Source organism: Aspergillus oryzae, chromosome 3 (genome assembly GCF_000184455.2).
Source record: "Aspergillus oryzae RIB40 DNA, chromosome 3".
NCBI classification, from domain to species: domain Eukaryota; kingdom Fungi; phylum Ascomycota; class Eurotiomycetes; order Eurotiales; family Aspergillaceae; genus Aspergillus; species Aspergillus oryzae.
In genome coordinates, this window is record NC_036437.1 from 3363724 (window position 1) to 3388873 (window position 25150).

At 48.3% G+C, this 25150-nt stretch overlaps 10 protein-coding genes across 10 annotated transcripts; 7 read left to right on the top strand and 3 right to left on the bottom strand.

Moving 5' to 3' along the window:
- Nucleotides 1-571: 571 nt before the first annotated feature.
- Nucleotides 572-2773, bottom strand: AO090026000635 (F-box domain protein; the record flags this gene model as incomplete). Its single annotated transcript, XM_023235983.1, has 1 exon — nucleotides 572-2773. The coding sequence occupies one exon, from the start codon at nucleotides 2771-2773 to the stop codon at nucleotides 572-574; it is 2202 nt and encodes a 733-aa protein (XP_023091104.1).
- Nucleotides 2774-4486: 1713 nt separating this feature from the next.
- Nucleotides 4487-5026, top strand: AO090026000634 (gamma-glutamylcyclotransferase family protein; the record flags this gene model as incomplete). The annotated part of the gene is made up of 1 exon (XM_001822006.3): nucleotides 4487-5026. The coding sequence occupies one exon, from the start codon at nucleotides 4487-4489 to the stop codon at nucleotides 5024-5026; it is 540 nt and encodes a 179-aa protein (XP_001822058.1).
- A 186-nt stretch (nucleotides 5027-5212) lies between these two features.
- Nucleotides 5213-5924, top strand: AO090026000633 (uncharacterized protein; the record flags this gene model as incomplete). The annotated part of the gene is made up of 5 exons (XM_023235984.1): nucleotides 5213-5225; nucleotides 5305-5374; nucleotides 5564-5618; nucleotides 5709-5771; nucleotides 5811-5924. 5 exons carry the CDS (start codon nucleotides 5213-5215, stop codon nucleotides 5922-5924), a joined length of 315 nt encoding a protein of 104 aa, XP_023091103.1.
- A 1491-nt stretch (nucleotides 5925-7415) lies between these two features.
- Nucleotides 7416-11356, bottom strand: AO090026000631 (serine/threonine-protein kinase; the record flags this gene model as incomplete). Its single annotated transcript, XM_023235985.1, has 4 exons — nucleotides 7416-7687; nucleotides 7740-10648; nucleotides 10748-10892; nucleotides 11329-11356. 4 exons carry the CDS (start codon nucleotides 11354-11356, stop codon nucleotides 7416-7418), a joined length of 3354 nt encoding a protein of 1117 aa, XP_023091102.1.
- Nucleotides 11357-13697: 2341 nt separating this feature from the next.
- On the bottom strand, nucleotides 13698-16053 carry AO090026000630 (GTPase-activating protein GYP6; the record flags this gene model as incomplete). The annotated part of the gene is made up of 6 exons (XM_023235986.1): nucleotides 13698-13842; nucleotides 13897-14839; nucleotides 14891-15033; nucleotides 15086-15603; nucleotides 15669-15827; nucleotides 15883-16053. The coding sequence occupies 6 exons, from the start codon at nucleotides 16051-16053 to the stop codon at nucleotides 13698-13700; spliced, it is 2079 nt and encodes a 692-aa protein (XP_023091101.1).
- A 115-nt stretch (nucleotides 16054-16168) lies between these two features.
- Nucleotides 16169-16651, top strand: AO090026000629 (uncharacterized protein; the record flags this gene model as incomplete). Its single annotated transcript, XM_023235987.1, has 1 exon — nucleotides 16169-16651. One exon carries the CDS (start codon nucleotides 16169-16171, stop codon nucleotides 16649-16651), a length of 483 nt encoding a protein of 160 aa, XP_023091100.1.
- A 311-nt stretch (nucleotides 16652-16962) lies between these two features.
- AO090026000628 (uncharacterized protein) lies at nucleotides 16963-18444 on the top strand (the record flags this gene model as incomplete). The annotated part of the gene is made up of 1 exon (XM_001822001.1): nucleotides 16963-18444. The coding sequence occupies one exon, from the start codon at nucleotides 16963-16965 to the stop codon at nucleotides 18442-18444; it is 1482 nt and encodes a 493-aa protein (XP_001822053.1).
- Nucleotides 18445-19746: 1302 nt separating this feature from the next.
- On the top strand, nucleotides 19747-20145 carry AO090026000627 (putative Yippee zinc-binding protein Moh1; the record flags this gene model as incomplete). The annotated part of the gene is made up of 2 exons (XM_001822000.3): nucleotides 19747-19845; nucleotides 19912-20145. 2 exons carry the CDS (start codon nucleotides 19747-19749, stop codon nucleotides 20143-20145), a joined length of 333 nt encoding a protein of 110 aa, XP_001822052.1.
- A 662-nt stretch (nucleotides 20146-20807) lies between these two features.
- AO090026000626 (alcohol dehydrogenase family protein) lies at nucleotides 20808-22284 on the top strand (the record flags this gene model as incomplete). The annotated part of the gene is made up of 6 exons (XM_001821999.3): nucleotides 20808-20944; nucleotides 21013-21159; nucleotides 21283-21379; nucleotides 21442-21906; nucleotides 21967-22088; nucleotides 22182-22284. The coding sequence occupies 6 exons, from the start codon at nucleotides 20808-20810 to the stop codon at nucleotides 22282-22284; spliced, it is 1071 nt and encodes a 356-aa protein (XP_001822051.1).
- Nucleotides 22285-23452: 1168 nt separating this feature from the next.
- On the top strand, nucleotides 23453-24581 carry AO090026000625 (KH domain-containing protein; the record flags this gene model as incomplete). Its single annotated transcript, XM_001821998.3, has 2 exons — nucleotides 23453-23840; nucleotides 23896-24581. 2 exons carry the CDS (start codon nucleotides 23453-23455, stop codon nucleotides 24579-24581), a joined length of 1074 nt encoding a protein of 357 aa, XP_001822050.1.
- Nucleotides 24582-25150: the final 569 nt, after the last annotated feature.

Sequence of the window (25150 nt, forward strand, 5' to 3'; positions counted from 1 at the left end):
AGAAAAGTTTCGAATCTAAATGATCGCTAAAATCAACCCTGACCTAAACAACAGACTCCAATTTCTCCGTTCCCTTCTATTGAATAGACCAAGAAACAGATACTCCAAAGGATCGAGGTGATTGGCACGGTTACAAAACAGGACGTCAACCAAATGTCCCGATTCCAATCGTACACCAAGTCAATCAAAAATATAGTTGCGTGGATGTCATTGGGCTGGTACGGGGAAAAAAGAGAGAGAAAGCCAGTACGAAACAAGTCCGCTATAGGCTAAACTTCCAGCGTAGATAATCACACTTATCCAACCGCTTGCACAAAATCATCCATTCATTTCTCATAGCATACTCTGTGCCTAGAGATATGCAATTCCGTTCGCCACGTGGCCAACATGGTTCGGCTGCCAATTTTTAGTTGAAAAGCACAATGGCAGACGCATTCAACAAGGTTTCCAGAACCTCGTAGCTGAAAGAGTGGGTTTTCACACACAGAGACATCTTACAAGCACGCCTGTAGATGCTTTGTGTTCAACGTGAAGACTGTTTAAAGAAGAAGAGAAGCAAAGAATGACTGCCTCACATGACAAGACAGGACCCACCACTGTGTGCTCTCCTGCGTCTTCCCCCAAGGGCGGAGACGCCCCCGATACCATAGGCGTCATCACCTTCGTCGTCAGCATTGTAAATTCTTTCGGCTTCACGAGCTCGACGCCGTCTTCTTCTAGCACCAGCACCTGCCGCGCCTGCTTCTTCTGTAGCCATCATGTAATCAGCCCATTTCCGATCCAGACGGTTTGCGGCAGCAAGATCCCCTCTCAGGACTCGCTTGTTATGCTCGTTCACGGTCATCTGCCACCCATAGAAACATTTGAGCTGGATGATCTCATTGGGGTATACCGAAGGCTGTGGTGGGGGTGTGATAGAGGATGTGATTACTGTCTTTGTATCTGTTGACTCGTCCGGTACGACAGCCTGTGCTACAACTGATATAGCTGATGTAGCTTGTAGCGACTTGCGAGAACGTGGAACATAGGCATTGCTAGAAAGAACCTCTTTTACACCAGCCCAAGTAACGTTGGCACAGTCGAAGACAACCAAGCGCAAGCCAACACGAGGTAGGTCTTCACCATAACCTCGCTTGCGAACACGGTAGCTGGCTTCCATCAAAGTAAGGTCGGAAACTCGTGTATTGTCCATTTCAACAGAGCTGAGGGAAGGGCAGTTCTTCATAACTTGAAGCATCCCGGGGTCACCGAGGGCTTCACAGTAGCTGATGTTGAGATGTTCGAGGTGTTCGGCGCATGGCGCCTTTGCAATTTCTAGAAGAGTGCTATTGGTGAGCCTCTCTAGGTCTTCAATCTCGAGATGAGTTAGGCGAGGCGTGGTACGAATGACAGCGATAACAGAGTCGTCGCTAAGCTCGGGGCACTGAGAAAGTTGCAGGCCCTCGAGGTAAGGAACATTATAAGCGAGACTTTTCACTCCATTATCCGTCAAATCAGAGCATTGATGCAGATCCAGGTGTTTCAATTGCCGAGGAAGTACAATGGGTCGGTCGAGAAGAACATCCATTTCGGGATCGATACCGTGCACGAGAATCTTCAAGCACACATCATTGATGTCAGTACGACTGGCAATCAGGCGTTCCAAGGTATTTCGTTTGAATAGTTCCAACGCAAAATCCTCATCGTCGAAGCCGCGAATTTCGCTGGCTCCCAGGTCTTTCAGCTTCGGGCATTCTTTAATGATCCTCTTCAACCCATTCGTATTCACGCCCGAGCACCAGGACACATTCAGAATTTCAAGCTGTGGACATGATTGAGCAATGATCTTCATGGCCGAATTCGTTACACTGCTCAATCCCGAGACATTGATGTACTCCAGACGAGGATTTCGTAGAAGGAAATAGTGCATGGAGGTCTTATCAATGCGGCATCCCTCCAGGGAAAAATTAACCACGTTTCGGCACAGGTCGGTAATGCGCTTGCCTTCAGATTTCCATTTCTCTCGTAACTGAACGCAACCGCGGAGGTTAAGATCCCGGACGAATGGACCGCCAGAGGCGATAATCTTCACGAGACCATCACTAGGGATATCGCGATAGTAATCTGTAGTGTCAATTGCAGACCACAACTGCCCATCAAAGCACATCTTGTTCCAGGCTTTAGAGACGAGAGAGCAGCGAACAATTTCCCGGGGAGTCAGATAGCTTAAAATTAGCATTCTGAGCTCTCCGGGCATACTTCCCCAGAAGTCAAACGTCTTCTTGGGCTTCGACGCGGGCTGTACGACAGCAGTTTCCTGTATCACATCGGTACTTCCTAGCGGCGATCCAAGGGGCCCTGGTCTCAGCTCGGTTGGTAGAGGGACTGATCTTGATTGAGCGGTATTTGGTGAGTCGGACCCAACAAGGCGGATTCGAGCATTTCCTTCATGTTCTTCCACTGGGCCAGCCTGACCAGAAGTCATCGGCCGCACATTCAATCCACCATAGAGTTGCGACGAGCTTCCGTTACCGAGGCAAGGAGCATATGCCGAATGTCCTAGTGAGACGCAGGACAATGAAGCTTTCCCATCTCGGCGGTAGCCCGTCGAATGGGAGCGGCCGCGCTTCAGACTGGGGCTCGATGAGATGCGTTGAAGGCTTTGCAGCAGTTTATGTCGTCCTTTGAGTTTTGGTGGTTGATCCAAGGGTATCTGGCCTGTTGAGGAGGCCGGACTCACCGGGGAGGCTACTCCAGACACAGGAGTAATCCTGTCGGTACTCGTAGCAGCCATGGTGTAGATGGTGTATATAGATACCAGAGCCTCTTCAGCCCAGCAGGTGTTCTGAACCCCTTCCGAACACTATTGAATTGAAGATGCCCCCGAAAATGCAAAACCTAAACAGCCGACCAAAATGAGGTTCTATAGACGACGGGCGCAACCTCGCGCAAGGACAACCAGTGATTTGGGTTTTAGATCGTGGTCATAGTGACGGTTCTCAGCGCGGTTCCCGAAGTATATTGTTTGACTGCAATGGCAGCACGTGAGCCCGATGCCAACGCCAAAAAGTCCGTTCCAGCGGATATGAAGGCCGTGGGGTGAAGCAAAGGGTGAGATGGACAGAGTACAGCACAAATAAGAAAAGATGAAGGTCACCAAGAAAGAGGAAGAATCAAGGGACAGATAGCGTTGTGGTTTTTCTCGGCTAAGATCTGTAAGAATTGTACCATGGGACCTCTGGACCGCGTAACCCGGGGGGCTCAGTCAGTGCGGGAAACCCCAATGTACGGATGTCGTCGTCGGAACTGAAGGGATGAAAAGCCTGGGTCTGTATAGGTACGTCACTTGGGCATCATCCACGCAGTTAATGAGATCGAAAACGGACACCGTGATGCAAAGAGTTTTGAAAAGAAGCAAAAGGGGGAGAGAAGCTGATCAGTTGGACAATAAGTCGAGAATCTTGTACGGTCGGAGTGTCACTTCGGTCAGCCGACTTTTACTGGCAGTTCTTTTACCATACGATTGAGCCACACCTCCACTACTGGGTTTCTACGCTGGTGGTCACCCAACCTGTCAAAAGCCAGGGCCCCCCTTTAGATTACCCACCGGTTTTCTGGCATTCACGGTGACTGGGTGTATGCAAGAATACTTTACAGTACTCCGTACAGTTGTTTTCTCTCCGCCACCACAAGGCTCCCCTCCACAGGCTTATCGGATCACTTATCGATTAACGATAACCCGAGACCTGCCCCACTTGGCGTCTTCATTCCATGCAAAGTGGGGGGCGCTTTACATACAGTACTGGATTGGAATAACTGTATTTTAAATATAGGGAAGCGTGCACGAGTGTTACTCTACGATGAAGAAAAGGGTAAAAATGTCTCAAAACATTGAGACATGATACGAAATGGATGGTATAAAATAACAATCAATCCCAGAAAACAGACAATAATAAACTACATACCCAGGTAAGGACTCATGTACCTCATGTCTCCAACGACAAGAAAGTCCCTCTACAAGTAATATCCGACGTGTTCAGGCTACCTGCTAGTATGTACTAACAACTGACAGTGCTCGGGCACTATTCCTGAGTGCCGGTTAACCCATCCGTACCAGGAACAAATCCACTGTATGGAAGAGTACAAAAAAAAAAAAAAAACCTCTCCAAGCCCACCGATGTACTTGATTACCTCTGCCACTTCTTGGCTTTTCCCTTTCCGCTTTAGTGCTCAGGCCTTGCCGCTTTTTGCTCACTGAGTAGAACTGAGCACGCCTCTGAGTATTACATAATCATAGGAGCGCTCGCTGAGCATCACCTGATTGTTACATAAGCTGAATAACTGAGCACGACCCGATTTTAACATAAGCTCAAGGAGGTGGGTCCCAACGTACATGTAGATGTATAGCAACCCTCCACCAATCTCCTTCTTTCCCCTCCCTCGCCAAAGCACTATCATCATCATTCGCTTGCCTTGATCCTGGCTCTGTCGAGATCTACTTGACATAATGCGCAATACCCGGCCGTCCCCTATGGTCCGCAAATTCCTTCGCGCCAACGCCTCAGCAGACCCGCCAAGGCCGTCGTTGTTGCCCTCATCTGACAATTCTGCCGAGAATTCCTGGCCTCAAGACCCTATCCGAGATGAATATTGTTTCTTCTACGGGACATTAATGGATCCAAATACATTATGCAAAGTCTTAGGATCGTCAAAGCCACCACCTATAATGCGCCCTGCTAGGATTATTGGTTACGAAATCAAACTTTGGGGCCCATACCCTGCTCTCCTCGATAAACCACTTCATCCAGTCGATGGAATGGTGTGTGGTCTCTTATCGCCGAGGCAACTTGATCGACTTGCCGCCTACGAAACGGATAAATGTCGTCTTAGATCTTGCTTGATTAACGTTCTGAATAATGACGGTGGCGCCGAGAAAACCATCGAGGGAGTTTCTTTCATGTGGAATGGTCGACAGGATGAACTTCGAGAGGGTACTTTTGACCTGAAGCAATGGGGGAAGGACAGACAGCTACGTGAATTGGGCTGAGAATTACAGAAATGTCCAGGTTTGTTATTCGATGCTTTACGTCAGTGCTGGGCCTATACACGAACAGTAAGTTTGCTTAAGAATCCGGATTTGGCTTTGAGACGTTTTGCTTCAGAAAATGTTGCTTTGAGACCTCGTGCTCGGCTACATAATATGTAGTTTCTTTCTTTATAACTGTGGTTATAGATGGCTCTGATCAGTGAGCGCTCATTGGACCTCACGGTTTTGTCACGTGATGTATTTGAGCTGCCAGAGGGCTCGGGCTGAAATTTACTCAGTGAGCCTGACTCTGAGCGCCTTCGTAAAAGCGGCGGCAGCTAGGATAGGAAACCCCCACCCAGCAAAATGGTACGTACTCCGGAGTACCTAGGTACGGTACAAAGGTGATGGAAGTACCCACCCAACCACAAACAGACATCTACTGTCGTATCCAATAACTCAGTAAGACCGCAGCCCAGCCACGGATTACCATCAACCACAGTGGAGCAGCCAACAACACACTTGAGTGCCTTTAAATCTCTCACTGTCTTAAGACAGGAAAGAGGGAAAACTGTCCGGCCCTCCAGCAGGATGCGTGTCCATGGTACTGGAGGTACATAGAGCACCAAGCAATTCGATAGGAATCAATCACACAATCTATAATTTCACCAGAGAAGTAAAAACGCAATGAAAATAAAAACAGAGAGGAGAAAAGAAAAAGTCCGTGGACATTGGAAACGACTCAGGTACCGTACGGTATAGAAAAGTATGTGCCTGGACAGAAATGGGTTGAAAGGCCTCCTAGTTTGCCTCCCACATGGGCAACGACAACGCCACCTGCGGGGAATCCAACGGCGAAACAAACCCAGTTCATCCTGCTTTGCCGGCCAAGTCGCGTCCGAGTAAGGATGCAAATTAATTTACAAATCAAAGTACGTATCGCTGTTTGTCTCATTGTTGGGTTGGATACGATACTACGGAGTACGTATGGCTGAGACTCATAGATAAAAAAGAATAAAATAGTTGAATGCATTGGCTGCCAAGTCTGATGTTTCAATTTGTTTGTGATACTCCGTACCTCCCTGCTGTACTCCGTCCGGAGTAGGCCTTTCTTTTTCTTTTCTTTCTCTGCCCAGTCACACTGAGGATCCTAGATAGCTCTGCACCTAACATCTTACTTTATCTTATCTATTTACTTGCGTATGTAGTACTCCGTCGTATTTTTCACCTAAGACAAGAACAAAGTCAAGGAAGCAAAAAGAAACCCATACATAATCCTCCCTCCCCCTTACCTAACCCTAATACATAACCTCCCCAGAACAACATGTCTCCCAACGATTGCCCCAACATGCACAACGACATCAGCCGGTTGCCAAGGAAGCAAGGAGCAAGGCCACATTCAACCATCACGAACTAAACACCTTAAAAAGTGGTTCCGTTCTCTCGCCCAATATCCACCACAGAAACGACTGGCCGGCAGCCCATTAAAAGCAGTAAATTGGCCGGAACGATTAATAAACTCTGTCAAGTAACGTGGTAAACTAAGGTAGTAAGTCTCAAATATTTCTTGAGAAATGGCGTTCGGGGCTTATTACTAGCAGCTATATTCCCCCGCTTTTTATAACACCCCGCACTTTCGGGATGGTGGTTGAATTTTTTCATTTTTATTATCTTGTGTTTGTTTTGCTTTGTATTGTGTTGGTGGAGATTAGGGGAAAGAGGTTTTTATTTCGCGTCCGACGGTTTGGCTGCATGTGTAACTACCTTTTAACTTTGGGGTTGGTGACATGGGTCAACGGGAGTGGTTTGGCATCGCGAACTTACATGGGACCCTGCTCCATATACAAGAGAGTCAATGCTCTGTTGGTGTAATTGTAACCTACGGACTACTCTGTAGGTTACAACAGTGGCTTACATGGTATCATTGCAGGTTGGAGGGATTTTATCGGTTTCATATGATATCTAGCCAAGTAAACTCAATTCTGATATGGGGGGGTATCTCAGCCTCCTTTTTGCCTCTATAGTTAATTTCTTCGCTATGCTCTTGGCCTCTTTCTTGGTCTTCTTCTCCTCTCTTTGTTGTTGTTTGTTTTATAGCGGATGGCCTCCACCATATCATCCATATACTTCATCTTCCAAGATATCATGTATCATACAGCCTCCCGGGCTCCTGCCTCTATCATGTCTGGTCATAAGAGCCGTCACATTCAAATCATTGACACGCTTTCCGTCATGTATATTAGCTGGTGGCTTAAAAGGCATATGAGAAAAAGTAAAGACGAATGAAAAATAAATGATCGCCGTGCTCTCGAAGAACACCCTCATATATAGTCTTTCGAGGTTTCCCTCAATGTTCATGTCCAAATAGCATGCCACGTATCATGCGTGACCCTTAGGTATCAAAATGGTTCTATTCGCTGTCAGTCATCCATGGATGCTCTACAACCTCGGTGATGGTGAGACGGTTGTCGACGTCTCGGTCAAGCATCCGCCTGATCAAGTCAATGCAATCCTCCGAAAACGGTAGGAATGGAATTCGAAGCGGGTGGTCTAGAATCTCATCGACGTTATAGAATGGGTTTTCTTTGTAAACGATTGTGTAAAGCAGAATACCAAGAGCCCAGATATCTTGCTCTTTGCCTCGGTAGGATTTGCCTTGCAGGACCTCCGGCGCCGCATAATCTGCTAAAGATCAGCATAATTTGGGCGGCAGAACCCATGGAGAGCGACTCACCAATTGTTCCCACAAAGACATCAAACGGTCCATTTTTAATGTAAGCGGCACTTCCGAAATCGATCAGCTTGATCCTGCCTTCACCATCGAGAATCACATTTTCATCCTTGATGTCACGGTGAACAACCAAGGCTTTCGTGTGAAGATGGTGGATAGCATCGACGACCTGCCGGAAGATGTTTCTGCACTCGGATTCGTCCATGTTCGCTTTCAACTCGATGTAGTCGAAGAGATCCATACCAGGGAGCCCATGTGGCATCATCTCGATATAATAATTGATATCATCCTCGAAAAACCCTTCCATTTCCACAATATTGGGGTGTTTGAAACCATCCCGCCGAAGGTAATCCAGGACATGGATTTCCAGCGGGACCGTACCTAGGCGGCGGTCGCGAGTCCAAGTATCTACGAGAATCCTCTTCTTCGTGACATACTTCAGTACGACCTTCTTGGCGGCATTCTTCTTCAGACGGGCAAGTTTCACTTCCCCGTATGCCCCTTGGCCCATTTCCTCGATGATCACATAGTCGGTAATTGTCCTCTTCTTGGGAGGCTCCTTTGCGTTTACAGGCTTTACCTCTGGTACAGGTTGTACAGGTTTGTCAGTGAGCGGCTCTGATGCCGCCTCGGTAAGCTGCTGACTCAATGTCGATGTTGGTATTTGGGTCTCCACGGATGTCTGCTCCGTGTTCAAGGATGGTAAATGGGGAGTCCTTGCCGACCGGAGGCTGGATGCCGGAACAACCGAGGGGCTTCTCACCCGCGGAGAATCAGTCCGAGGTGGAGAAGAGAGACCCGCAGTATGGATCTGTCTCGAGTACGTGACCCATAGTGCATAAACCAATTCGGCTACAGCGAAAGTGTCATCATTCTCGGAGTCGGCATCGCCGTCATTAGTCGGACTTTGCTCGTCCTGCTTTGGGAAAATTGTTCCGCTCTTGACCACGCGGAGCTGAACATCCACAGTAATCGTCGAGCCATCACGGTGGTTGGCAGTGAGGCCATTAGGCTCGAGAAAGACTGAGGCAACGTTGGCTTTCCCTTCCCGAAGGATGGACAGGGTTCGAGCCCTCCGAAAGCTAGGTTCAGGGATCACAATTCCATCCTCTAGAGATACATCCTCTTCCTCAGTAAGCACGTTCAAATACTCTTCAAACCCGGGGATCAGCTCGTTAACATGTAGTCCTTCCGGTCGCTCATGGCCAAACAAAGCCGCAGAAAACGCTGAGTTCGAACTGATAACTTTCAGCGTTGACGATGCGAGCACCATCATACCGGCAACATGTGGAAAGCTCGATATCCGCAAACTATCCGAGCTTGTGTCTTTCGCAACAGTGACTGGAAAGCAAGTCCCCGCAGTGGTCTGCGCAGCGAAATGCTTCAACTCACAAAGCTTCGCCAAACCTTGATCGAGCGGGCCTTCTAAACACTCTTTAGGAAGGCGAGGCAGAATGTCTGTAATCGGTTTGCCGGGCATGACCATGTCCCGGCCCCAGAATCTGTCGGTATCCCCATCGGTCTCCGTAATATTCCAGGACTTGTCGCAACGGATGTAAGCGACATCCTCTTGGATCTCCTCAATTACCCAAATTAAGCCACCTCGCTTTTCCATAACCCAGACACTGGCAGAACCTCTTGCTCCATTGCGCTTCAGGATCGGAACCACATCTCCGCACAGTAGAACCCCGCGTGACTTGGTAGATGGATGATTGAGAGGCTGCGGCATACGTTTACTGGAACCATAGCCATCGTCAGTTTGTGCCCTCCTTGATCGAGAAGGCGGTTTACTAAGAAGCTGAGCTGTAACGCCATTCCCCATCCCCATAGATTTGGGATTAACCGGCGTCATGCGGGGTCTTTCCGGAAGCTTAGCCGCAACATCAGTAGAGGGATCCCGTAGCTTAGATTCTAGCCACTGTCTCCGGTCTTTCTGTACGACTTCAAGGATACTTAACCTGCGGAGTTCCGCTTGTGTCACACCAAATATCAGACATGACAAATCATTGGCTGCCAGTATGGTCCATGGGGCCCGAGACTCGGTCCTAAAAACGGCCTGTGAAACTGGTGTCCATTTGCTGCTATGGGTGTGCAATACAGGTATCGGGAGTCCAAATCCGAAAGTGGTGCTGGTTGGGGAGAAGGGTTCCGTGGCAGAAAAGGGTTGTGCTAGAGTTTCCATCAGCCTGCCCTGAAGGGTACCAGAGCTAACATCCGTGTATGTACGTTTTAAGCTTACGCGCCTGGATGAGGGGGTGGATCTCCTCCCTCTCCGTTGAGTCGAAACTTGGGGACCGGCTAAGTCGCTCACGGTATCCGCCTGCTCCGTCCTTGGTGCACATCCGCGAGGTAGTTCCTTGATCTCAGCCATCGGACGCTGGGATTCGAAGAAAGCTTTCTCAAAGACATCACCTGTGTCCACGACCGCGGGGCCAGTCATAGGGCCGCGTGCGTAGTTATACCGGTCATCCCTTCCCAAGACGTTCGCCTTTGACAGCAGGTCCACAACGCTTTGAACCTCTGCATCACCACTTATGCGAGCCTGCGCGTTCACAATCCCGGGACTATTTGCAGCCCATCCAAAGCGGTCGCGCATGAAGTCTATGGATCTTTTCAGTATGTTCTGACGGCTGTGTAGTAGCTCCTCTGATTGTTGGGAAAATGAGAATGAGTGTAAGGATTCACAAGGGAATCGATGGAGATCCTCTAGGGCGCCAGCGTCATCCAGCGAGATCCGTGTGGAGTATGTCCGTGAGGTTGACCGGGAGCGAGGTGAGGGCGAGTGGCTTCGGGATGTGACAGGAATAAGCGATGAAGTCGACATGTTCGGAAGGGTCAAGACTCGTGAGGGTTGACGGATACGATCCAGGCCCGACGGGCCAAGTCCATGTTCATGTTCAATCAGGGGTGACCTGCAGGGGAAGAAATTTTCTTAGTGTCTCTTGTGTTGCTGCAATCGCATCCGGTTCTGGTCAACGCAAGGAGGTGTTTTCCGTCCTTCATCCACGTACCTTGAAAGGTGATCATAGGACGAAAGGGTTTCCACTGAGCCCCTCATTGAATCATTTGTACGGCCTGGATCAAGTCCAATGAAAGGATCGGTCTCTGGCGACTCTGAAAGGGGACCCAGAGGGGACGATAACGGACTTGGTTCGCCTATTCACCAGATACAGTCAGCCGAGTGGCCCTCAACTTCTTTCCGTTTCTTCGCTATCTCAGAAGATGCCAAAAAAAGAAAAAGGAAAAGGAAAAATGAATGAAAGGATCCCTGCGGAGCAACTGAACTGAAGAGATATAAAAATGGATGAGGTAAGTTTCAGCAGGCATCATAACTCAGTCGCTATTATTTCTGGTTCCGTTGGTATCTCCCTTTCACTGCTTGTGGTCTGTAACTACCTCCAGCTTTTCATCCCTTCTCAATGCAGGAAACCGTTGATCGACAGCTGCTACCAAACACAACCGATCCAGTCTCACCACCGGCAACGTCTCCATTCTTCGAGACCAGACGACCACAACGCACAATTAGACTATGCAGGGAGGAAAGAAAAATAGAAGTAGCAAACAGAATGAGAAGAAAAGAGCCCTGACTAACCATCGGGATTATAGGAAGCTGACCCCATAGTTTCCCCAACAGGTAACAATAAAGCGACCAGTATCGGTCGGGCCGATTGAACTCGGGCGGCTTAAAGACCGCGCACACCTCGAGTATAAGGAGAGGACTAGTAGTAATGTGAAAAAGCGGGTTTGCGATATATACTGCTACATGGAATGGTAAAGCACGACGACCACAAGTAGTTGGTTTTAGCGGGATGAGGAGGATAATCCTTGCTCTCTCGTTTTTTCCCCCTTTTGCTTTTTGGGCGGGTTTGTTGGGTTTATTAAGAAATCGGCGCACTGGGATTCAAGAAAATGTTACCGCGATCGATGCAAAGATCAACCCACTTTGCTTAATTGTGACTCTTTTCGTGACTCTCCCGGAGGCGAGGATGAGCCGGTCAGCCGCCGAGGAGAGAAGAATAAGGGGTTTAAAGAAATGTCAGCGGGACAAGGAAAAGGAGAGAGAAGAGAGGGCAGCTGCCTGGTGAGGTCACAGGTACCATCCGGAGTGCGGTTCGCGAAGGAGACGAAGCATGCGGGCACAACTAAATAGTCAGTTTAGGGAGGAAGTAGTTAAGTACGTACGACTCCCGTCGTATGTGGTTCGACAATTGTTCGCGCTCGGCTTGACAGAGAAGAAAAAGGGAAAACAATTGGAGACTATCGTTTTCTTTGTTTTTCTTTTTTTCTTTCTTTCTTGTTCCCCCCTCTCTTCCTTTTTGTTTATATATATATTTCTCAAAAAGGGTTGTGGAGGTGAACGTGAACGACAAAAAGTCAAAAAAAAATAGAAAAAATAAAGTGTTTTTATGGGGTTGGAAATTTAAGCCACAATAACATACAACCAATGAATCGACGGCGACAAGACGGTGAACAGACGAAGAAAAGTGTTTGGAAGCACAGAAGAGACTAGTTGAGAATGGTGAGGGGAAGGACTGGTGGAGAAAAGGAAGGAAGGAGGTTCGACGGTCTGTTCTTCCGATTCTTTGGGGGCTGTCTTTTTGTCGGTTTCTTTTGGAGCCCCGTCTTTGATCTGTTATATTAATTGTATGCAAAACAAGAAGGAAAGACAGGGGGTAAACAAGAAAAGTGATCCAATGCAGTTGAAGGGGAAGAGAACTGAGAGAAATTAAAAATGAACGGGCATTCGGAAACGGGAAATAGACGAAGAAATAAGTAAATGCCAGAGAGGAATCTGATTTGACTGTACGGATTTTAAATTATTATTTTTTTGCCATTCTGTTGTAACCCAACGTGATGGACTCACTGTACGGAGTTAATGCCTAAGGGAACAAGAAACCCTCGTCAGCGTAGTAATCCGGAAATGGTGATGTAATTTTGCAGAAAACTGAAGACGAATTCAGATGGTTACTACTTACTACAGCTCATAAGCTATTGTTTGGCTTCAATTACTGGGTAAATTTACAATTTACTGAGCCCCTCATCGGCTTGAGCCACCGGTTTCACCACAAATTCTGCGGAACCAGTCACCCTCGACCCTTAATATAGAGCTTTCCTTTCCGCCAAATGAATCGGCCTCTTCTCTCATGCTTTCTTCTCTGGTATCTCGCTTTTGCGCTCTATCCTTTGCGCGTCTTCTCTGCTCTGACTCACGATAAACTTCTGAACGACCATGTCCTTCCCTTTCATGGCGGAACTGAGAACTAACCGAACCTGGTCTCGTGGAAGATCTTCTCAGTCTCACAGGTGGATCGCAATCTTGGAACGGATGGAGTAGGGAACGAACCATAGCCCATTAGAACCACGGCGCAGATCAGTCATCATATATACTTGGGTGGCCCATTTGAAGGTTCATTCCGCTGTCTTTTACTGGGCGCGATATAGTTCCTTCTGATGAAAAAGGGATAGAGAAAGGTCCTTGGACGCGAACCAGCCATTAGTGCATCATCCCTTACCGCGGGCATCTCTCGTGGCATACAACCAACATTTTCTTCGCTGCCTACAATGATGAAGCGAAGCTCGGCGTTAGTAACTTGACCTTTCGTAATAATTTCATATGTCAACCGTTGTACAATACAAATGCATAACCTGAGGTCGATGCGGAGGTGGCAAAGACAGCGTTATATAACCTTCCGCGGCATGCGCATGAGGAATACTTGAGTAGACCTGTTCATAGTGACCAATAGTCGATTCTTATTTGTTCAGCAACATTTTCTATACATTTATGACGACATAGGTGGGGTACTGCGCTCTTCTTCGGATAAAGATTAGGGAGGGGAAGTAGTAACGTGCGCCTAATGCAATGAACACGAGTCGGGTATATCAGGTTAACAAGAGGAGAGCGATGAACGAAAAGTAGGCTTTACGGGGGGGAAAAAATGAAAGACGCCATCACCGGGTGGCCTATTGTTTGCTCTTAGGACCTCGAAGGCTCCGCAAGGCCAAGTCATTAGGTTCGGCATACGGTCTTTGTTCTTCATCTCCGTTGCCGAACAGAACGTTCTGTTTAGTGCCGTGCCGAGTTTGTTCGGGCGGCACGGATGCCGGACTAACAAAACTAGAGATATGCCGACTGCCCCCAAGCATCCAAGAAAATTCAGACTCAGCCAATGACGGCCGTGTTGCCGGTCGTAATGGTAGTGACGTGGGAATTCGAGCTCGGTCATGGGCTTTTAGTTCACCTTCCACTGAAGAGCTGGATGATGTCCCAGACTCCCCGACTCTGCTGGTAACCGACGGAGAGCGATTGGCTTTGTCACCCCTCACATCCGACTGATCACGGAGCTTCGCGGAACCCGTATCGCCAGCTATGCTTGGGGATCGGTTTGCGGAGCGGAGAGGTGCAGAAGTACTCTCGAGGCAGGTCTGGACTGATTGAATCTTGGCGAGACCCTGTTTCATGGCGTCTGCTGTAGCATGGTCAAGCCCTTCTGCTTTCATCATGCGAGAGCGGATATCATTCAGCGCCTGGCCCAACGACCTCGCTAGCATCCTATTGCGTTCTTCCAACTCTTGGACCTTGGTTTTCAACTGAGCGACTGTATCGGATTCTTGAGCCCACCGTGCATCGGAAGTACGGCTCAAGGGAGAATCTCCATGTCTCATAATTCGAGGATTGTGTTCCGACTGGATCGTCTGCATGTTCCTCTTCGCTTCACTCACCGCGCCTCGGACAGCCTTGGCTACTCCCCAAGATTCTGTCCGCCGCTGAATGCCTTCCGACACATCTTGGAAAAGCGCCTCAAGGCTCTTGGGACTGTTCCTTGCAGGTGATCTGGAAGGAGAGCTGGCCTCGCTCATATTCCTTGCATCGCCGCGTGTATGAAATTTTCTCCCGGAAACATGCCTTGTGCCTGGTTGACTGGCACGTTTCAATGAGTCAGGCGGCTTGCCGGAATACTTCGAAATAATAAAAGTCCCTCTATCGGAGGTGGGGTTCTGTTCTAGATATAAGCCATCTAGCACAAAGCTGTACGGCTCGTGGGGGTGGGGAGAGGGATAGCGAAGCAACATGGTCAACGCTGTGGAGGAATCAGCGTCCAGTACTAAGTAAAGTCAGTGAGAGGATTCTAGAAGGGGATATTTAGACAACGAACATTGCCAGCGAATCCTAAGCAGCATCGCAATGCACACAAACTCGACTAGCTCTTGTCGTAAACCCTCAGAAAAGAGAAAATCCCAGAGTATAAGAACATCTTGAAACTGGAACTCGCGACCAAATAAGAGACGCATCCAACGTCTTCCCGAACCAGTTAGCATCGAGGTTCACTGAGTTATGGAGCTCTACCTACGTAAGGAATATCTGTGGCAGAATTTCCAGTGCCTGAAGATGATCTGCCAACTCCAAGTCCGTGGTCGTTAATAGATCATTATGGATATGTTCGCATTGGTTAACAATCGGTACAACGTCCATCTGCCCGCTCGCAGATCGCTGTCTATTGTGCTCATAGTATACTCGAGCAGTTTGCATAACCGAACAGAAAAGTGTAAAAGAGTCATGCTCGACATAGCTGGCATCAAGGAGCTGTAACATTGAACTATCATCCTCTTCTGTATCGTCAACCCCTTCCCAAGAGGTTGCTTCGATTGCATCTCTGTCTATGACCCATATGATGGGCGCCAACAGCTCATGCATTCCTTGGCGATAACCTAGGTCTGGGTTGAGTTTTGCATATATAAAGAGAATATCGGTCATTTTCGCCTTGGTCGTTGGCTCCCGGAAGAAGAAATTTTCCTGCAAGCATCGATCCACATCTTGGGATATATCTGCTCTCATCTGCTCGTCCTGTCGTAGTGTTTGCCAAGGAGACTATACATGCGCTCGTCAGAGATACAAGTCCAATTCGCTATATCAGTCGACTCGAGTTTGCGTACCTCTTCATCATCCGCCAGTGGATCTACGGTCGACTGTAAATCATCAGGATGCTCGATATATTTCATAAAATGGGCTTTCAGCGCCCCATAGGCGCTTCGGGATTCGGATATCTTTTGCGGCCATCGTGTGCGATCGAGGTTGTCGAAGTGTAGAAAGGCCTACGTCAGGGTAAGCACATTCAAGAGACACATTCGAGTGGCGAAAATCGCATACCTTCCAACAGATTGATCTTAGCCCGTCGTTGCACAGATTCTCTCCTTGCTCTGATCTAAGTGTCGCTCGGAGGTCGGAGGTGTTGTTGTTGTCGCGGAAGAGGACACTCCATCGCTGTCTAAGGGGGGAAAAGTTGTCAGAAATACTAAAAATGGTAGGTACCGGTAGCATGATGTTTTACCTTATTTCCTCAATACTCCTCATTTCCCCATGCGTTGATTTGACAGTAGATGTCATTGAATCGTGGGGTTGGGTTAATGGCGGGAAAGATGCGAAGACTGGGTACATGTCTTGGCATCTCCGAACCACTGAGCACCCTTCTCATCAGCTTCACGACATTCAGCAGCTTTTCTTCGAGCTAGCTGAGCAAAAAACAACGCGCAGTACGCCACGAATAGCTCGCATCACCCGGATATTCCCAAATTACGTGAGCAGCGAGAATCAGGTAATCAAATCACCCGTCCGAGTCTTCTGTACCCTCTTTATAACTACAACGCATCAGCATCAGCAGTATGAACTGATGGAAAACAGCAGCTTGAGGGATTCAGCCATTTTACCATTCTCCAGGATGAAACATCTGATTATCAACTCAGATCAGTCGAAACATCGTCTTGAGCCAGAGATATCTCTTATCTTCTTTAAAGATACTCCATCTCTCACTTATGGACCTTTGGTTGAAACTTTACTTGACCACGATACTCTTGATTTTCTAGCCAATTGTGACAATTTGGAACAGCCTTCTCTCGGCCTTACTATCTCGAGAGACTAAATGAAGAACACCAAAAGCTTCCAAGCCTTTCCTGCTTGTTCGAAAGTCGATTATCACAGTCATGGAATATTTAGAATATTGAATAAGAGATTATATTCTTTGTTTACCGAAGCTTGTAAGTTCTGCTATTTAGTGAAATGAAGATAGTCTACAACCTTGCACAGAGAAAGATTGACAGTACTTCAACCCTGCCTTAGCATCATCCTGTGAAAGCGGGCAGAGGGTGAGTCCAAGAGACCGTTGAATTGATATAGTGATTAGTGAACGTTGTAGATTCATGATCGGTAACCGGTCGGTATTTAATACGATTTATGACGGATGATCATCCGTCCGCCGCGGAGTTTGACCCGCCAGAAACAAACCTGCCCACCACCTTTGCGAAAGAAATCGTTTCACTCCCAACATCAATGTCAGCGGACTTGTTCGCAGAATTTGGACTCGGGGCCCCAGCTAATCAGTCCTCAGGGGCTACAGCCCAGCAGGGGGCCCGACCTGCCGGTACGACATCTTCTCTAATTCCCGAACTTGAAATATTCGACAATGCTCCGCCCCCAGGTGTATCTACGTCACACACCATTCAGCCACAGGCGTTATCGACCCATCGAAATACATCGGAAAAGTCTAATGTATCACATTTGACGCACTATGGCAACGACAGTAACGTTTTATTTGATGCCACTTTGGAAGACCCCCCCGACGACAATAGTGAAGACTGGGGGGAATTCGAAACAGCGGACACTCCGTCTTGTCAAGCCGCACCAGCAATCCTTAGTGACACTGAAGGAAACGCTTCACGTCGGCCGATGAAGGGTCCAAACGAGCCGAAAAAGCTTGCAGTCTCCCCCGGTGGTCTTGATTTGCTAGACTTGTTATCAATAGAAGATAAACCACCGCAAAGGCGTTCTCAATCCTCCAGAACACTTGTCAATAAGAGCTCGAGTCATAAAAACAGCAAAGTTGTATCTACAGCTTCCGGCGTAGCTGAAGATGAAGATGCTTTCGATGATTGGGGTGACTTCGTAGACGGCCCGCCTACGGAACCCCCAAAGAGTGTCGGGGGCCACAGACTTGCTTCTGCACAGGTACCAACCCAGAAAGCGAAGATCGCTGCCAATCTAGAGAAGAAGATCTCTCCAACGTTTAACATTTCAAGCTCCGCTGTCTCTCCAGCTCAGATCCGTCCTACCAATATACCTCCACCATCTGTTCTGTTGGAGTTATTTCCTCGACTTTTTGATCAACTCCGAAAGGAGGCTACTGAAGCTAGAAAAAACGCCCAAGAAAAGCAAAATATTGAGAATGTCGCCCTGCTGATTCTTTCCACTTTGAAAGCAGCAGCTCGAGTTGTTGCGGGCCGCACGTTGCGATGGAAGAGGGATAGCATCCTCAGCCAGAGCATGAGGATCGGCCCAGCACGCGCAGGGAAGTCAGGAGGGATGAAACTTAATACGGTCAACAAAAATGAAGACATCAAGGAACAACAGGAAGCTGTTGACGTGATTTCCATGTGGCGTGACCGGGCCGCCCTTTTCAATTCTGTGGTCCAGGCATCTGGCAGACGTCCGATCAGTGCTATTCCTACCAATATCCGCGCGATGACTGCCACCCCTGAACAAGGAGCTCTGAAAGCTTCCCATGCTTGTGCCCTTTGCGGACTAAAAAGAGAGGAACGGCTACCCAAGATCGATGATCAGGTAGAGGATAGCTTCGGAGAGTGGTGGACCGACCATTGGGGTCATACTGAGTGTAGACAATTCTGGGAAACCAACGTTGCCTTACTCGATCAACGATGAACCTCTCCTGCAGCAAACTGATCCTTGGCTATATCTACGAGTTTTAAGCTATCGGATTATAGAGCTACATAGAAGGGCCTGGCCTGCTCTACCGCCCCACTCCAGTACAGTGAATCACTTACAACCCTGGCGACAGAATGTTGCTAGAAGATCTGAGAAGCCGCCAGGTACACCTGCTTACGCCTAGCACTAATATTGATTCAGCCAATGGCCGTAGCCCAGAGAATCAGTGATATTCACGCAGGATCAAGTGCCTGCAGCTTCGATCCGTGATGATGCCAGTGATGACGATGATTGTAATTGCCCCGTAGACTAGACCCGTTGCGGTTAAACCAATACATGGTATCCTGAGTACTAGATACTACCTAGTACATGCGAAGTACCTAGTACTAAGGTTAAGACAGCGGGTCCTCCGATAACAAATGATAAGACAAGACAAGTCATTTGGACAACTCACAATACCCAAGCCCCGACACTAGCCAGTTGAGCAATTAACTAATTAAAATCTTCTGTCGGGTTTCACTTGGAAGTTCCATGGAAGTAATGCATTTCAATTGGTTCGATGCGGGGGGTTGCAGTGATTTAGCTCCGCCATCTACTACCTACGGAGTACCCATACCTGTAATTTTACACTGGGGGACCTGAGGCAGCTGCCCGATGGTCAGCCTACGGCTCCGGACAACCACCGATTTCATTGTCTACCTGACTTGGTGATACATTCCAACTGCTGGTCTCTTGCCCCCCTTTAACTATCACCCGACCACTCCTTATCTTCCCTCCCTACCTTAGTGTCTTGTCATTCACCGTCTGAGGGGGAAATTAGATTCACTGCTGTGGGCTGGCGTCATCATTCAATCTTACGTCCTTTGCCGTGGGTTACAAGTTCCCCACTTCTTCTCAGCCAGACGATCCCACTGCTACCTTGAAGACTTCTTGCGTACTTTCCTATCGAGCTTATCTCAACTACCACTAAACTTAGAAGGACAGAAGAGTCCAACAAATCTTGTTGATCCATCGGCTCCCGACACTGTTTCGAACCTTTAAACTTGAGTCTTTCCTAAATCACGCTGTCGTTGAAGTTACGGCCAGGTCGGGTTCCCCTTGCAAAAGAAGACCAATCCCAGGCAAGGCGGGGAACTCGAGAAGAAGACATCATTCATTGATCTTGTTCTACTCCCTTCTGCCACATCTGATCTTCATAATAGACCAAATCCGATTACCCACCTTTGTCTTGTCACGCTCACATTCCAGGACGGATACCTAGCTGCCGGAAGTGGGAAAGAGGAGCTTGAGCAGATCATAATGGGTCTCGCGTATAACGTCTACCTCACTTCCAATAAGATCTTTGGATGCAAGCAGTGCAAGACGCACCTTGCGGATTATGACGATATCATCAGCAGAGTGGGTGCCCTTCCTCCCTATCCAACAAAACAAAAGACATGTACTGACTGGAAGACCGTCCCGCAGAACTTCCGTGGCCAGCACGGCAAAGCGTATCTATTCAACAACGTCGTCAACATCACGCAATCCGAAGCGGTGGAGCGTAGCATGACCACTGGGAGGCATATCGTTCGAGACATCGCTTGCAGACAATGCAGGGAAACGGTAGGGTGGAAGTACGACAAGGCATATGAGACCAGCGAGAAGTACAAGGAGGGCAAATTCATTCTAGAAGAAGAGCTTCTGTGCGTGGTGTGCTAAGGTGCCTCCTCTTCATGAACGTGGGCGTGCGTCCTTAAGAGGCGTACGGTAATATGACGGGTCCAGTTACTGTGAGGCCTCCAGAGAAGGACTTGCAGCGACACTTACAAAGACTGATTTATACAGTGAGCGTTTCCAATCGTGGCGTAAGGCAAAGGCGTTGAATGGTGCACTATGTTTTGCTTTGACCGACTTTGAGAACCGGGTTTCGCAGCACACCAGTTTTCGCGTATTCGAGGTTATTCGGCTTCCATCCGTACTCGACATTCTGTATCCTTCATGTTTCAATTCAAGAGCCTGTGAAATCTGCAATCGTCCTCTCATTCTCCTGAGTCATGAGGTTAGAATGATATGTAACAGAATAACTCCCTTCCAGAAGAGTCTCATGTCTCTCTTAGCTATTAGACATGTAGTTCCTCTTTTTGACCAAGAGCAATAGTTTTCAGATGCTTGAAATTTTAGCTGATGAGAGTGTTGGGGGTAACAGCCCCACAGTTATCATAAATCGAGGGGCAAAGAAAATGCAGTGGCCGTTCATCGGATGTGGGGGTCTTGGTTTCTCCAAAACGGCACATTTTACGTGCTTCGATTCAATGACCCAACTCTGCGAAGAAGACATTCCTTGTATACACCTTCCTCCACAACATAGATCAGTCTACAAGATGAGCACGGAAAACAAGATGCGCGCGGTGGTGTTTCACAGCCCTTATAAAGTGGCCGTTGAAGAACGACCAATCCCCAAGATCCAAGATTCGGGAGATATTGTCGTTAAAGTAACATATACTGCGCTTTGTGGAAGGTAGGGCAACGACGGCATCCGGATTCCTCCGTGTTACGCTTTAGACAATCGGCTGCTAACTATTGCAGTGATCTCCACACATTTCGTGGAATTGAACCCGCCGGTACGGGGTTCGTTATGGGCCATGAAGTTACTGGTGAGGTTGTTGAAGTCGGAAGTGGCGTTAAATCCATTCAGAAGGGTGATATGGTCGTGAGTGCTTTTACGACTTCTTGGTAAGTAATCGCTACATGATTTTGGGGGATGGACAGAGGTCTGCGTTAGGGATGTTAAATGCAAGAAAGCTGTTCTAGGTGTCGGAAAGTGTCTCTTTAGGTGTATGCTAACTATGGTCATAGTGGCGAATGTTTTTACTGCAAGCAAGGGTTCTCCTCTCGCTGTGAGAAGAGTGTGCTTTTCGGGTGTGATCATTTGGATGGAGCACAGGCCGAATACGTGAGTAACTTCGTCATAGGCTTACAATCTACGGAAGGTCTGATGGTGACGGTCCCTGTTAGGTCCGCATCCCAAATGCAGACGGAACGGTGATGAAAGCCCCCGAAGGTGTCGAGGAAAAATACCTCGTGCTCATGGCAGACATTTTCCCGACGGGCTACTTTGCGGCCAGCAATGCCTTCAAGGGATACACCCCGGAGCAAATCTCCGAGCAGACAGTCGTACTAATCGGCTGCGGACCGGTCGGACTCTGCGCACTGATCAATGCCCTGGAGTTCAAGCCCAAGCATCTCCTTGCTGTGGACTCCATTCCGTCAAGACTTGAGCTCGCAAGATCCCTTGGGGCAGAGCCTTGGAACTTCCAGCAAGACCGGGAAGGGTTGGACAAGCGGGTGAAAGAGCTGACGAATGGAAGGGGTGCAGACGCTGTGATTGAAGTAGTTGGTTTGAGCCCGGCACTGAGGACAGGCTTTGATCTGCTGCGTCCTTGGGGGACGATCAGTAGCGTCGGAGTTCACAATGGAGAAGTAAGGACTTCCGGGCAATACAGCCTTACGCTTTGGTGTCGTACTATGCTAATTTCGTAGATTCCATGGGCTGGAAACGATGCATATGACAAGAATTTGAGAATCCAAATGGGTCGATGCCCCGTGAGGTCGGTATCACCTCAAGCGTTGGATGTCTTGAAAAAGAACCAACATAAACTAGGGTGGGTCTTTCTCTCTCTTTTTATTTATTTTTCTCTTCCCCCTCCCTCGTTGTTGGTGAAGGTATGCATATCTAACGAAATGAGCGGAATAAGATTCATGGCGGACAAGATCATGCCGCTGTCTCAAGCTGTAGAAGGCTATGAGCTTTTCAATGCAATGAAAGTTCAGAAGGTGATTTTTAAAGCCGGAGAATAAGTGCGGACCCAATGAAGGAATGAATGGTCGATAGCCTTGATGTTTTGAAGATTATTTGGGTGATTTCATGTATAGGTAGGCGGTGGTGTAAATAGTGGGGCGACCTATCTGCTGTTGCAAATAAACATGTGGATAAGTTTACTTGGTGTAAGGAAGTTCTATAGTCATCAAGGCACTCTTGATGGTTTGGTTTGTTGGTTTGTTCAAAATAGAAATCAATTATTGGTGGTATATTTCAGTGGTGAACCAAGCTGGTTAGCAATGAATGGGTAGTAAATGAATGAACTTGAAAGAGAAAAGGTTGGCGATACGTAACAAATTGAATCTCAACCAAAGAAAACACCACTAAAGGAGGAAGACTCAATAAGATATAGAAGTAGAAGGGCATTAAATCATATAATCGACTAAGAGTAAGTGGGAAAAGTCATGAAAAGTGCTTGTGCTCGCCCTGAGAAGAAAAAGAGAGACCCATCCAACCAGAAAGTAAACTAAGCCTAAACTTCTCATTGCTTCCGCTTGTCTCTTTCTCTCACGCTCTCTTTTTCCCTTTCCTTCTCTTCTTCCTTGACTCTTCTCTTCCCTTTCCGATCTTCACTCTCCTCTTCAACCTTCACCTCTCTTCCGCTGCGTCTCCCTTCTTTCACCCCCTCCCTTTTCTTCTTCTTCTTCTCCTCCCCCTCTGTCTTCCGTTTCCTTTCCCCTCCCGCCTACCATCGTCCCTTGTCCGTAATTCCTCCACCTCTTCCCCCGCCCGCCGAAACCCCTCTGAAATCACAGTGGTTCATTTTCCCCCTCTCCGATCACTGACTGATCCTTTATCCCCCCTCCTTCTCGGTTCCTTTTGACCATCAAATACTCTATTTCCACGCAACCTCCCGTCTGCTCGTGCGCCACCTCTCTCATCCTTGGGTAAGTAGCCGGTACATCTGTGCTTGTCTATCTCATCGCGCCGTCAACCTATTACGTACATGCCTCTTTCACAACCCACCCTTTCACTCTTTGATCCAACCCCAACACTAAAAGCATGGATCTTGATCGCGCGACTTCTCTTCTTATTCATTGTTTAGATTTCTCAGCTGACTGGCGAGAAGAATCTCCGTTAAAGATATCCTGATCCTAATTATCGAAACTATCTTCGTCTAACTGATCTCTTCGCACCTTCGACATAATGGATTCCTCCGAGCTTCACGATACCCAAGTTGTTGATGAGACTATGACTGATGCTGTCAACATGGTCGACGAGGGTGATATGGACATTACTCCGAAGACCGAAGAAGAATACGCCCAGTCGATGCTGACCCTCCGTGCGATCGTTTCGTCTAAGGAAGCCGGCGTGATCATCGGCAAGGCCGGCAAAAATGTTGCTGACCTGCGCGACGAAACCGGTGTTAAGGCTGGTGTGAGCAAGGTTGTTCCCGGCGTCCACGACCGAGTCCTCACGGTGACCGGTCCTCTGCAAGGTACCGCTAGGGCCTACGCTTTGGTTGCCAAGGGCTTGCTAGAAGGTGCCCCGCAAATGGGTATGGGTGGCGTCGTATCAAATAACGGAACTCACCGTATGTGTATCTGATCCGTCAGTTTTCCCCGGAAAGACCAACTAACATATGGCAGCGGTTCGCCTTCTCATTTCCCACAACCAAATGGGCACTATCATCGGACGGTCAGGCCTGAAGATCAAGCATATCCAGGATGCATCCGGTGTACGAATGGTCGCCCAGAAGGAAATGCTTCCCCAGTCGACCGAGCGGATTGTTGAAGTGCAGGGTACTCCGGAAGGCATTGAGAAGGCTGTCTGGGAAATTGGAAAATGCCTCATCGATGACTGGCAGCGGGGTACCGGTACCATTCTGTATAACCCCGCTGTGCGTGCATCTGTTGGCACTGCCCCAGTGAACCAAAACGTGGGCAATGGTTACAGCAGCCGCCCCTACAACCGTACCGGCAATGGTGCCGACTTTAGCGACCAGTCCGGTGGCTACGGCAGACGCTCCAACCCCGACACATCAAACCGTGGTTATCCCCTGGTTACCGAGGACGGCGAGGAAATCCAGACGCAAAACATCAGCATTCCTGCTGACATGGTGGGATGCATCATCGGTAGAGCTGGAAGCAAGATTACTGAGATCCGTCGGAGCTCCGGAGCGAGGATCTCGATCGCCAAGGCTCCTCACGATGATACCGGCGAGCGCATGTTCACCATCATGGGCAGTGCCCAGGCGAATGAGAAAGCCTTGTATCTTCTGTACGAAAACCTCGAAGCCGAGAAGACCCGCCGCAGCCAACTCCCACAGGAATAAATGCCTTACATCCATTGGCCTATTCGAGAAACTCCATTCTATCATCTCGAAGACGCTCCTAGCCTCTCTCTCTTAGGAGTTTCACAGCCGCTATTGTGTTCGCCCATTCTCCTTTAATAATTTTGCTTCTTGACGTTGTCTTTTTCTACTTTTTTCGTGTTTTCGTATCGTGCAGCTTTCTTGGTTTACAAGAAGCAAGGGTTCGCTAGGACGGACTGCACATGCCTGTTTGATACCAACCCTTTACGACCTTGGTGATCGCCTTGTCTCAAAGGATCCGAGTTCGAAGGACTGACAAGGCATTGTTTTTGAAATGTCTTCCGGCTCGTTTCCTTTAGTCCCGCCTTGTCCTGCCGCTCCGCCTTCCCTCCCGAAAAAAGTGCTTCTCCACGCTTTCCTTACCTCCTATTCTCTCGGCATCTAGTATTCACCGCATTGCTCCTCGATCCTTCCCACCTGAATCGCACTGTCTTCTTCCCGTCTAATTGAAATTGTTCTCTCGAGCAGCTTCTCAACACCGTTTACCTGACGCATCTATCTTGTGACCTATCCTGTTATTTCCTATATCT